This window comes from Ahaetulla prasina, chromosome 1 (genome assembly GCF_028640845.1).
Source record: "Ahaetulla prasina isolate Xishuangbanna chromosome 1, ASM2864084v1, whole genome shotgun sequence".
Classification (NCBI taxonomy): Eukaryota; Metazoa; Chordata; class Lepidosauria; order Squamata; family Colubridae; genus Ahaetulla; species Ahaetulla prasina.
In genome coordinates, this window is record NC_080539.1 from 160314885 (window position 1) to 160328087 (window position 13203).

General features: G+C 34.3%; 1 protein-coding gene across 19 annotated transcripts in view; it reads right to left on the bottom strand.

The window, feature by feature from the left end:
• The window catches only part of PUM2 (pumilio RNA binding family member 2), a 76191-nt gene that overhangs the window by 11549 nt on the left and 51439 nt on the right, over positions 1-13203 (bottom strand). For 7 of the 19 annotated variants that reach the window (XM_058179329.1, XM_058179300.1, XM_058179320.1 and 4 more), the window contains exons 12-16: positions 12800-13081; positions 12614-12676; positions 9726-9962; positions 3335-3602; positions 2689-2818 (exon numbers count right to left, since the gene is read on the bottom strand). In XM_058179329.1, the coding sequence (XP_058035312.1) occupies positions 2689-2818; positions 3335-3602; positions 9726-9962; positions 12614-12676; positions 12800-13081 (980 nt within the window). The remainder of the gene's footprint in view (positions 1-2688; positions 2819-3334; positions 3603-9725; positions 9963-12613; positions 12677-12799; positions 13082-13203) is intronic. The other 12 variants (XM_058179389.1, XM_058179380.1, XM_058179367.1 and 9 more) reach the window with 3 other exon arrangements.

Genomic DNA, 13203 nt, shown 5'->3' on the forward strand with positions numbered 1-13203 from the left:
GGTTTTTGTAAGTAAGAAACACGACTGAAAACTAGTATGGCCTGAAATTGTTGCCTTAGGTAAGAATAGGGAATCTTAATCTTTTGTATCATCCATGCCATTCAGAATCTGGAGAAATACCTCCCAGGGTTCCATGGATTGGAAATTAAGCTCCCCTGGGTTTGGAGGTACAGTATAAGACGTTTAATTTTTTTCATTAATCTAGGAGTTATTCTAAAAATTGAGACTCAGAATGTAAGTGCTTCAAATAAAGGATGTGCAAAAATTTGGAACAACTACAGAGTGTTTTTGAGTCTAGAACTTTGTTTTGAGTTTGAGACAAAAAACAGTTTTGAACCACATCCTTAACTGTTCTAACATTAATGATTAACTTAAAAAACATTCTAAGCTAAGGAAAACTGTAGACTGCTTTAATCAATAAGCAGCAGGCACAAGTTCCACTGTAGCTGCTATTGACAGGCGCTGGTGAAGGAAGGAAGAAAAAAGGCTGAGAAACAGTCAGTTGAGCACATGTTAAATAGTAAGAGCTATTTGTGATTGTTGACTCATAGAGGCAATCTTGAGTTGGCAATCACAGAAATTAATTGGTGAAGAATGGTTATTTGCACAGGTTATCATTCCCTTCCCACTCTATTCCTTATAGTTAATAATGTTTTTTCTTACTCAACTTTACTTACTAAGCAGTACACGGGACAGTTCAGAATGGGAAAGATAGGGAGCCTTCTTCTAATTTACATCCCATCTACATCTCTAATCCATACTCCAGATCTGCTTGATTATTTAAAGGTAAAGGTAAAGGTTCCCCTTGCACATACGTGCTAGTCGTTGCTGACTCTCATCTCCGTTTTGATTATTTAGAAGGAATTAAATTAGATTGTTGGGAATATAGTATAGAAACTGCATTAATGCATTAAGTCTATATCGAGTAGCATCTCTTGTGCAGCAGGAATCAGGAACAGGGAGATGTCGCTTTACTCCAAGACGATGGTTTTTCCCATGTGGCAAATAAGTTGCAGTGGGCCATAACCTGAATGATGGTTGTAGTCTAGAGGAGTTAAATCATGAGTTCAGGGTCACCAACTAGAAAGGACATTTTTTTCTCGCTTGGCAGAAAGTCCTGATCTTAAAATGGCCAGTTCCAAAGTTACCCTGTAGAAGTTGGCATTATTTGGAAACGTATGAGGTTCAGTGAAATTACAAAGTAGTCCTGTGTAAAAAAACAGGAAGGCTGAAATCAGTATTCTGATTCCTGCTTTCTGTGCACATGCAATAGAAGTCTGCCTACCTTGTTTAAATGGCTGCCTGAGGTGGGGGTACACAACAGGGCTAGACAGAAGTAAGCTTTCTTAACAAACTATAATAAAAATTCATCTTCACGTTTGTCTATCAACTCATCTAAATTAATGCAGATTCTGCTCATATCAATTTCTTTGAACTTCAATTGGAGTCTGAAGAAGGCTGACTAGGAACTAATGTAATCTACTTTCTGAAGTAGCTATGTGATAAGAGTACTCAAATGAAGGAAAATATCATAAACAATAAAGTTCTAAATGTGGCCCATGCAGAGGTCAGGAGACTAGGCTGTTGCCAGGAGGCACAGCAAAAATATCAAGGCACATTTCAACTCTGGCATCAGTAGCAACCAGGGGACCAGATCCAGCAGTTGGTTTCCCTTGGCAAGCATAAGAATGTACCCCATTGTGTGTGAGGAAAGAGGAGGGAATCTTGGCTCCTTATGCAAAAGGGCGTAAAAGTTAACTATAATCTCCCTGGATATGCACTGTAGTTTTTCCATAAGCCAGAAAAAGTGAAATGGCAAAACACTGTTTTAGTCATCATGGCACGCGTCTAGCCAAGTTCATCAATGATTACACATTGGCACACTGTGTTCTCCAAGGCAAGTGACATTCCATATCTCATGCTTAAACACTGCCTTGGTGGAGAAGCTGGTTTCCCTGAAATATAGTCTCCTCCTACTGAACTTCCCAACATGCCATTGGAAGGTAGTTAAGAACTAAGCCTTTCTCCCACCCTCTGACAACTAGCAGTCACACACTACCTTTTTTTCTCCTAACAAATATGGCTAAGCCCCACTGACCAACCGGTGATTGTTAGAGTATGCTGGTTCTGAGACTATATGACGCCGCATCAGATGTGATAACTAACTGCTCAGAAACAATATTTTTGCCTACCTGACCTGTAGGTGTACTTCATATTTGTCAGTTTTGTGCTATGGAGAAGTTAAGAGTTCCTGGATTACAATACTGTTGCCTCTATGTATTTTTTATGTTGTGTTTACTTTTTAGTCAACGAAGTTGTCCATTATCCATATGGATTATAGAGAGAGAGTTACTATCCTGTTCAGCTTTCAAAATGTCAAACACAAAAATTATACATTATGCATGTGTATTAGAAGGCCTCAAGCCAGCAACCAGAAAAATCTATTTAATGTTGCATTGTTTAAGGGTTGTGTTACTGGTTAATCCATTGCGGCTGCTTATTTACTGAGCTCTGTGCTGTAGCTGTTTACGCAAGACAGACAAAAATGTGCATATTTAACTTTTATTTTCATTGCTTGTGAAAGTAACTCTATCCCTAAGGTTTGTTAAGTTTTCCATCCCCGAATAATCTTCTATTTAAATACATTCATATGATTAAAATTTTAAACAATATTCTTAACATATTTACCTCAAAGAATTTCTGTATTACATAGTTTCCAAACACATCTGTCATCAGCTGATACGCTGCTTGCAGAATTTCACTAAACAACATTTGGCGCTCAGCCGGAGTAGCTCTCTCTAATTTCTGTTGTATAAATCTGTAAATGTCAGAAATGTACATGCCAATATAAATAAATATAGCAAGTATTTTAAAGCTTTTCATGTACAATGATGACTATAATCAAGCCAATGAGAAACTGAATTCCATATACACATTTAAAATTCTATTTCAGTTATTTTGTGAATGAAATATGGGAAATAGTAAAATAAAAGCTACTTTTAGATTGTGTTGGAGCGAAGTTAGGCACCGCTTTTATTATTTACAATCACATCAATCCATCTTCAGTGAAGTAAATTAATTTAAGTGGGCCCTGATTCACTTTGAAAACAAAATTTGACCTCATATTGTGCATCCCATCTTGTTATGAATGCCAAATGAATCTCCAAATTTAGGTCTCTGGGTACACCAAGAATGAATAGATGTTTAATCGGAATTATTCATCACATCTTGAATATTAAATATTAATATATGCAACATTCAATATATTCCCCAAAGACATTACTAAAAGAAACATATATTCCCCTATTTATTCAGGAGAGCTATATATGCTTACCTAGACCCATGCTGATCCCGTGAAAATTCAACTATATGCCCAACAAGGTCTCTTAGTTGAAGGTTAGGAAAGCGATTATTTCTGAAATCCTCCAATAACCTACTCCGCCCAGAAGGCATAATGTCAGATCTACTGTAACGTAGCCGTGAGGGAGGAAACAATTGGCTGCTTGAGCTGAAAAGACTGGAGGTATTTGCAGCACTGCGATACTTGGCTTCTGCTCCAGGAGCTGCTGAAATATAGCGACCACTACCATTGGTCAATCCCCCTACAATGAAGCAGTTTGGTTAGTACAACAGTTTAAGTATGCACTACTTTAACTATACTCCAATTATGCTTTTACCTACTTTATTATTTAGATTAAAATAACTCAAGCATCCCTCCTAAATATTACTTCCTAAACAACCCATTAAAATTATTCTTTTTACCAATATGCTCAAGGCAGTTAACATATAATATACATAAAAGAGCAAAGGTAGTTAAAATATTAAAACTCACCAAAATAAAGCATTTCAATAAATAAATAGTAATAGGTACAACTGTGGAGTCTTTGGTGATATCTGAATTTGGATACTTGCTTGCAGAGATTTCATTACCCAGCTAGGTAACATCATCAGTGCAAGTAAGTGGGGAGAGGATTGGTTTCTACTTATAAATAGTAGCGTGTTCTGCCAGTCTGGGTGGGAGGATAGTTCCTTTATCATCCCATACTCATTCACACTGATATTATCTAGTTGGGCAACAAAATGTCGGTAAGCAAACAGCCAAGCTCAAAGATTACCAAAGACTTCACAGTTCAATCCTGAGCTACATATATTTAATCATGCCCTCAAATAATTGTTATTGATAAAATCTGAAATACTGGAGAAGATGTTTTCATCTGTGTGCAATAGCCAGCATTCAAAACATACTAATTCAGTGCAAATTTAAAATCTATGATGAACACCTTCCAACTGAACCACCATGGCAGCAATCATGTGCATCAACAGATCAGATGCGGAACTACAGAAAGTTTCTTATCAATCTGGAATATGGGGAATGAGCACATTTTGATGTAACTATTAAAAAGAACATTTTGTGTGGGAGAAGAATCAATTACATATTATTAAATATATATAAATCTAAGTAATGTGGATTGGTTGTCTAATTGTCTAACTATAAGTTCATGGGGATGGCTCACAAGAAACCCTTAGTATTTGAGGGGGAAGAAATCAGTTGCTCAATACATTTTCTGCTTGTTTAATTGCTCTAATTCACTTTTTTTAAAATAGCCATTCCAAGAGAAACATGTATGTAATATAAAATTAGTAGAAGTTGACTTCTTTACATCCTGCTTAAAAAAAGTCCCTTAAAAAAGTTACTTTGAGGAGTGAAAGGCTTTCCTGAATAGCATGGGAAATGGCACAGCTATTGAAAACTTCTGAAATTTCAATACAGGCAAGCTCCCAAGAAAAATTTTTTGGAGAAAGGTGTAGGCAGCTCAGGAAAAGAGAGGAGGAGTTAATTTTATCTAACTGAATGCAGTGCCAAAACATCATGCTATTGAAGAGTTTAGAGAACACTCCTATAGTAATGCAGTTGAAACAACTCAAGTGTTTTGTAAAATTTGGAATATTGGTTTGTGATGGACTAGCAATTTCATACATGAAATGTATTATATTTATTGTCTTATAAAAACTATTCTGCTACAGGAAACAAATTCAAAACTAAAGATTTAATGTATTTAACAAAGGTTACATTGACATTTAATAACTTACAACCTAAATCTCTAGTTTTAAAGACTGGGATATGACTAGTCTCCTGGATGAATAGAAGACCCTTCTACTTGCATCAAGAGAGTTGCTCAAAGTTGTTCCTTCTTTTTCCTCTATACCATATCTCACACAGTTGCAGAGGGAACTCCAAATCCACGAAGATGTCTTTAGAAGGATCTATTCTCTCAGAAAATTCTATGTACCTGTTTTTTCTGAATCTGCCCAACTTAAACCATTCAAACTACTCAAACTTGCCCATTTATATTTCACAAAAATGTTCTGGTTTTTTTTTTAGAAACATGACAATAGTGTCTATCTGATAAATTTAAAAAACTTGCCGTTGCATTAGTTATTTGAAAATAACCATATAGCAATAGCTTTGTATCTAAAACTAGATCTCAAAGATTGTTTGTGCTCCTTTTCTTAAAGTACTGGCAAATGAAACTAATTGTTTCTTGTTCTGGAGATAACCCTGGATAGAGATGAAATATATTATGTGCATAAGGTTATTAATACAAGCATAGGAATATTACTAGTTGAAACCTTGTCAAGTGTATTACATTCACAACGTAAAGCCCAAAGGTGACAGCAAAGTTCATTTAGTATATAGAATAAAGCATTATTTACCATTTCCAATATTTGAGATAACTATCTAAATTCTCCATCTGCAGTAATAGATTTTTATGGGAATGAAATTCTTATGGATTTAATGATGTAAACAGCGCACACAATCAAGGCAAAATAAACAAATCAGGACTACCTTGCACACAATTTGCTTTGTTTTTAAGCAAAAGGTCATGAACTAGATATTTGTAATTTTTTATAAAATGTATGCAATTATAAAATCTTATACAAGCATTAAGCAAGGTTACTAAAAACATGTGCCATATGACTGGATATGCATTTAGCACATGATAATTAATGTTATTAAAAAATAGCTTACTAAACTTATTCGGAAAATTGTCCCTGGAAACAATTTTTTTCTATTAATATTTGGCAGTTTTTATTAAGTATGGAACAGATACAAGTTTACTTTCATTTTATTTTTTACAAAATATCCAGACTTGTCTTTCTATAAAATAAGCTATGAATAAATCCGTTTTATCATCATCTTCATGATTACATAATTACACAAATAAACAGATAAGTTTATGAGAAGAATTAAAACTCAGTAATACATGGAAAGACCATAATAATGGGAGGGATAACATTAGCAGAGGTGGCAACAGCTTATTGGTCCAGGTGGAAATGGAGCAAGGAAAGGCAAAGAAGCAGAGTGTGAGCAAAAATGCTGCAATAACAATTAATTTAAACAGGTAGAACAAAGATTAATACACCAAGAAAAGAAATGAATTTTATTCTGAGATACTTTAAATCAGATTAAAGCATTAGGAGCCATGGTGGCGCAGTAGGTAAAATGCAGTATTGCAGGCTAACTCTGCCCACAGCCTGGAGTTCAATCCTGACCAGCTCAAGATTGACTCAACCTTCCATCCTTTTGAGGTTGGTAAAATGAGGACCTCATTTACCTCAAATGAGGTAAAATTATTGGGGGCAATATGTTGACTCTGTAAATCTTAGCACTGCTTAGGCAGTACTATGAAGTACTTTATAAGTCTAAGTGCTATTGCTATTAGCTTATTCTCTCTAGCACAATGAAATGATAGATATACACAATTAAAGACCTCTTTCTGTGGAAAGAGCAAACATGGCAGGAAATGTCTCTCTACTTGTTTGCATGGCAATAATTTAAAAAAATTAACAGGTAATGAATGATCTTTGTCTTTAACCCATTCGGAACTTGAGAGTTTATCTTGTTATGACAACAATGCTATGAGCCTTGGAACATAAGATTCTGTCCCCTCAAACATCAAAGGAGACTTCCAATGCCCACACGGAAAATCCATCATTGAAACTCCTCTCTGTTACTAAAGAATCTCTGAGGCTGACCCGAAGTCTTTGGCTCAAGATATATTAGTTTTTAGGGGTGTACAAAGCATTCAGAAGCACAAGCAAGGCATCTCTTTTTTAAAGTGTTAAAGAAGCAACATTTTTGGCTATGATGCATGCAGCTGCTTTAATAGTTTCCCTTCCTATTGTAAATGTCCATGCAAAGATGTATTCCGCAGGACTGCAAGCTTTGCAGAAAAGTATCAGATCTAGCGGCGGGGTGGGTGGGTGGGTGTTATTCTATTAGAAGAGCATCCCGAGCAGAATTCTGCTAAGGAGTATGCTTTTGCTGGCGAAAGAGAAAAGATGATGGGTCTATCTTGCGATTTAGACATTATTTAATAAAAAAAATTGTTTTCAATAAAAACTTACTTACTTAAAAAACTTTTAAGGATTTGAATTGCTTTCCACAAACTATAAATAAAAATGTGTATTAATTTTAAATATGCTATGTATTTTAATACTTATGGGAAATGTTTTAAAATGTTTAAATCAAACATTAAAATATTTTTTGGTTTACAATGTATCACCTAGTAAATTATAATATGGCACATTTGCAAAGTTATTAACAGATACACACATACAGTTCTTGTGAGAAGTCTTACAAATATTTTCCAGAATGTGTGCTTTATCTAAACTGTCTCAAGAAGGTAAATTTTAGAACTACATGAACATAGAATAACATCAGTTGATGGCTAGCTAAATTTGAAATATGTATTTCTTATTTTAAAAGTCAGCTATTTTTCAAAGTTTACACAGAATCAAGCTTTTGCACTTAAATGATGTTCCGTAGGTGTTTTTTATAACTTTGATCAAACACAAACTCCTACAGCAGATATAGTGAGTAAACAGTTCTATTGCCATTTTAACTGATTTAAAACTGTTTGCTATAAATTAATTTGAAAGTTTATGCCTACATATGGCTGAGAACACAAAGATAAAGCTGTTACAGGAACACCAAAATCCAGTGGATGTTCCAAGTCCAGCACTGAAGAAAGAAAGGCTGAAATGTTTGTGCATTCATCTTTTGCTCTTCTCTATGACCAGTCAGAAGCAGAATACGTTATACAGTATAGTACAAATTACGTCCAATAAGTAATAGATAATTCACAAAAAATATATTCTAGCATTTGTTGAAGAATGCGTATCATTTATATATTAGACAAGTGAAATTGATTATATACTTTTGAAGCTTGAAGTACCACACATTAATTTTGATGAAATATTGTTTATCTTGAAGTAATAAATGATCTTAGGATCACTTAGTATATATACTTCACATAATGTTCGATTCTGAATAAAATCCAGAGAGTCATGTGCATAAATGACATAGGAAGGATGAATATTAAAACTATTTTCTTCTTGCTCTGGAAGTCCATATTTTTAGGAACAGCCTTCCAGAAGGCACAAGGTTGAAGTTGCAGTGAGAAATGATACATTATTTGATATGAGAATGGTATTGCAGAAAAATTAGGGATAGGTAAAAAAGTAAAATATAGCAGTGTCAAATGTTTTATAGACCAAATCTAAGTAGCAGTGTACAAAGGATTTTGTTTCTCAAGTAGAGATTTTGTTGTGATCAACAATAGCCAATCTACCTTAGGATTCCAAGAGAACTTGGGAGACTTGCAAAGATACTTTCAAGAACACTTTTCATTATAACTGGAATAAGTCTCTATGCATGACCATTTATAAGTAGAATTTCATCGTCTATCTATTCCATTTTATTACTGGAACATTATTTAGTCCATTTTTTCCTCATTGTAGACATGCACTTGAACTTTAGAGTATCTATTTGGACAATGTGTCATAATTGAGCAAATTTGGTTAAGAAAGTTATATGATATGTGAATTTTGAAGCATTTTTAGTATTCAAGTTTGAGATCTCATTTATGGTGAGAGATCTTTTGCTAGTAAAATGCCTATATAATAAAGCATATAAAGTGACTTATTCACAATTTACATTAAATACATAATTAATAGGGAATTATATGACTAAATACTGCAAAGCATGCCACAGAATAATGTAATTTTAACATACATTAGTCAACAGTATCAATCTAGATACAAACCATGCCTATATACATCCTTACTGGTTCAAGCATGAAATTACTACAGGTGTATGGAAAGGACACATTACAGATTGAATGCCACTATTTCCCTAAAGCCTTTCATTTTTAGTTTTCTTTGTTTTGAAAGTGAATTTGTAAAATTTACTGTGAATTCATTACTCTGTTGATTTAAAGCAGTTTTCTTTACTGCATATTTTGCTGAGCTTTATTTTTTTAAAACTGAGATGCAAAACTTGTATCATTACCATGTACTAAACATTAGCCTAAAGCTGACTCCATTAAAAAGGATGCATGATTTACACAGTTATACGGAAAAAATATATCTTTGCCTGTCATACAACACCACCACGACAACCCACTCTTATTTTTACTAAGTATCAGGATTTCATTTTTATGTGGAAAATCTGTAGGGTGGCATGGGCCAACACTTTGCTCCCAAAGCTGATCACTCTCAATGACCAATCAATTAGCAACATATTGGGACTAGGCCCCCTATACAGTGTTTTACCAAAAAGGCAGATTGACATCTTTACCCAACATAAAATATTGATATACATATAAAAATACATATACACACAAACATATACAAACAAAAAAGGGCTTTGTTTTTTTTACCTAAATGCAAACTGGATGAGGATCCATGTGATGAAAGTGATGGCGGTGGCGTAAGTGAATGTCCTGGAGTTTGGCTTGGCAGAGGCATGCCTATTGGGCTTGGAGAGGAGGAAAATCCCAGACTATTGTAAAATGGCTGCCCTATGGGTGCTAGGCTGCTACTAGATCTTTTGTACAAGTCAGAACTAGTAGATAGAGACTCTCTCCTTGTGGCACTACTACTTGCAGAACTGCCAACTGAAGAAGAAATAAAAAGACCCTATTACATACAGTGTCAACCAAAGAAAACCTAGCCCCAACCTACAGCTGGGCAATACAAGATATGATCATATTCGTTATAACAATCAAGTTATGCTAGAGACAATTACTGTGATAACCACACATGATTTAATAAATCACAAATGAGTACAAGCATTCCTCAGATATGGAAAAAGTTTAAGCAATCTCCAAGTCTTGATTCACTCAAGACTTAGTCACATTGTCATAGTATTTGGCATTCTGGAGTCAGGCTTTGGGACCAATAGTTAGGCATGTCTTAATCTGTTAATACAAACCAATGAAGTTGAATCTTAAGTGCAAATAATTTCTGCAAATGTCTTCAATTTTTCTTTTCAATTTAGATACTAGTCTGAGAGGGGGAACTACTCAAGTCATATTCTAGGCATGCAACAGAGGTTTTTGTATAGAGCTAGCCTAAATAATAAATTTCTTCATCGTTTTACAGCTGTTACTAAAATTACCCTTAGATTCTGCACTCTTCAGAAATAAGATATGGTGGCCACAATATATTCTTGGTTAACAACAAATAAAGGAATTCAATAAAAAAAAGTCTAAGATACTTTGAAGGCAAGTCTTTAAATGATTTGGATCACAGACAGAGAATATAGGGATGGGTGAACAAATATAAATAACAAAATCGGATGTGTTCATAAAAGTATGGTTTAGAAGTTTAAATTAATATTTGTTATACTTGTATATTGATCTTACAGAATGTTTTATCTGAGCAATTTAACTAATATAAATCTTGAAATACCACATTATGAACATTGAGCTATTTAGCCATATATTTTTTTAATTTACATTTATATCCCGCCCTTCTCTGAAGACTCAGGGCAGCTTACAGTGTGTAAGGCAATAGTCTCATTCTATTTGTATATTTACAAAGTTAACTTATTGCCCCCCCAACAATCTGGGTCCTCATTTTACCTACCTTATAAAGGATGGAAGGCTGAGTCAACCTTGGGCCTGGTGGGATTCGAGCCTGCAGTAATTGCAGACTGCTGTGTTTTAATAACAGGCTATCTTACAGCCTGAGCCACCACGGCCCTTTAACAATTTAACAATATTAACAATTTTGTATCCCTATTTAGCAAATATATATTTTATTTAGAATTTCTTTATTTCCGTCTAATGCAGAAAAAAGAAACTACAGTGATTCCTAAAGATTAAGATGATTAAGATAAGTGAGCCAATTAATTTACTGAGCATTAAAATATGGGGTGGGGTGGGGTGAATTGTTCTTTCAAAATTAAAATGAAATATGGATCAATATTTTAAAATCCTGATTCAGCTGTCAAGCTCACTAGATGACTCTGACAAATCACTTAATCTTGTCTCCTTGATATAACGTTAAAAATACTATTTCATAAATTTACACTTTAAGACTAGTTGAGAATAATTGTATTCAAAATGCAATGAAGGGAAAAATGAGTGATTGGTACAAAAAGACTATGTCTTATACAGTTTTTTTTTAAAAAAAAACTAATTATGGATTTGAATAAACTTATTTATATTAAAGCCAGGATTTGTTTGAGTGGAATACTCATATAGAGCATTAATTAATTATTCATAAAAATGTAGAAAAACTGCAAATAAGACTGAAACCCTACAATTTTTAAAAAATTTTTTTATTCTCCTTAAGTAAAAAAAAAATCACAGGAACCTTATCCTTGATTTTGCCATTAATAACTTTCAATTAAAAGCATGTAATGAATGACTATGCATTTATTAGATCCTTTCTTTTTATAGTGTTTTTTTCTACTTATTAATTTCAGTGGACATCAACCAAAATACAAATTCTACAAGACAAAAAAGTGATGAGGAATTGCTTATAACAATCAATATGAAGAGCTTTAATAAGTCCTCTAAATATATAAAAAATTGTTTCACATGGGACATTTTCCAAGATCAAGGTGTGCAAGCCCACTTTTATACAGTGCACAAAATTGTGTGTGCTTCTTCATGCCTTAGCCTATGCAAAATAAACAATTCATACATTATCTGCATCAGTATATGTTGACATGTTCTCCGATGAGAAAACAATTTGCACAATCTAAGAACTTTATGAATTCTAAAAGAGGGGCCATGTACCATCACACTGTGAATAAAGTAGTAAAGATTATACAATAGAAACTATAGAAAATGACAAGATTTAGCATCTTTGAACTGAAACAATTAAAACAAAGTTTACCTACTGCAAGATGTTTGAAAGACAAATGCTACATGAATTTCCAAGACAACTGCAAAAGAACATCTCTTGCCTCCATTTAGAAGCAAAATGTCTTTAAGCAGGAAATGGAAGGTATTTACTTCTACTCTCGCATACTGTAAAATGCCTGGCTTAAACAGTGAAGAATGCTCAACATAGTCCTCCAGGTGTTCTTGAGAGCATCCTTCCAACACTGAGAAAGGAAACTATTGTTCACTTCCAGCAACAGTCCTTCTGATAATTGACCAAGCTGGAGAGAGGGGGAAGCAAAGTGAAAGGATATTTCTTGCCCACCTCTGTGACAAAATTAACGCTTTTAATACTTATGCAATGATCTTGAATATAAAATCACGGGAGCACAAAAATGGGCTATTTAAAAAGCTCTAAAAATGCAAGTTACCTTTCATAGTCACTAATGCAAGTTGTTCCTCATATGCAAGATCTGCCTGGTCCAACTGACTTTCTTTCAGATCAAGAGATAGAAATTCAAGGCATCCAAATAATGCAAAGAAAAATTATTTGCATCACATCAACCCATACAACCTCTTCCCGTTTTTTTTTTCTTCTTTAAAAGTTAACGACTTACCGGTTGAGCCAAATCCACCAAGTGCAGACCCAATGGCAGCTCCCAAGGAGCTGCTACTTCCAAAGCCAAGAGATGTGTTTCCTGGTTGACCAGGACCATGTGAAAAGAGTGAACTGCTCTGAGAATTATTGGTTAAAGTATTGTTGCCATAAAATGAATTAGATTGTAGACTGTTGTTTGTCTGCTGTTGCTGCTGTTGAGGCTGAGGACCAAGGGGTCGAAAAAGCCCATTTGTGGTTCCTGTGATATTGTTTGCTGTTCCTCCAGCTGAAGCTGCAGCAGCTGAAAAACACCACAGTTTTCAATAATCAGTAGGAATGTAGAACATTTCAAGATTTAGAAATAGGGCACTTATAATTTTCCATAATGGCAAATTTTCAATACAAAGAGCTACAATGAATAAG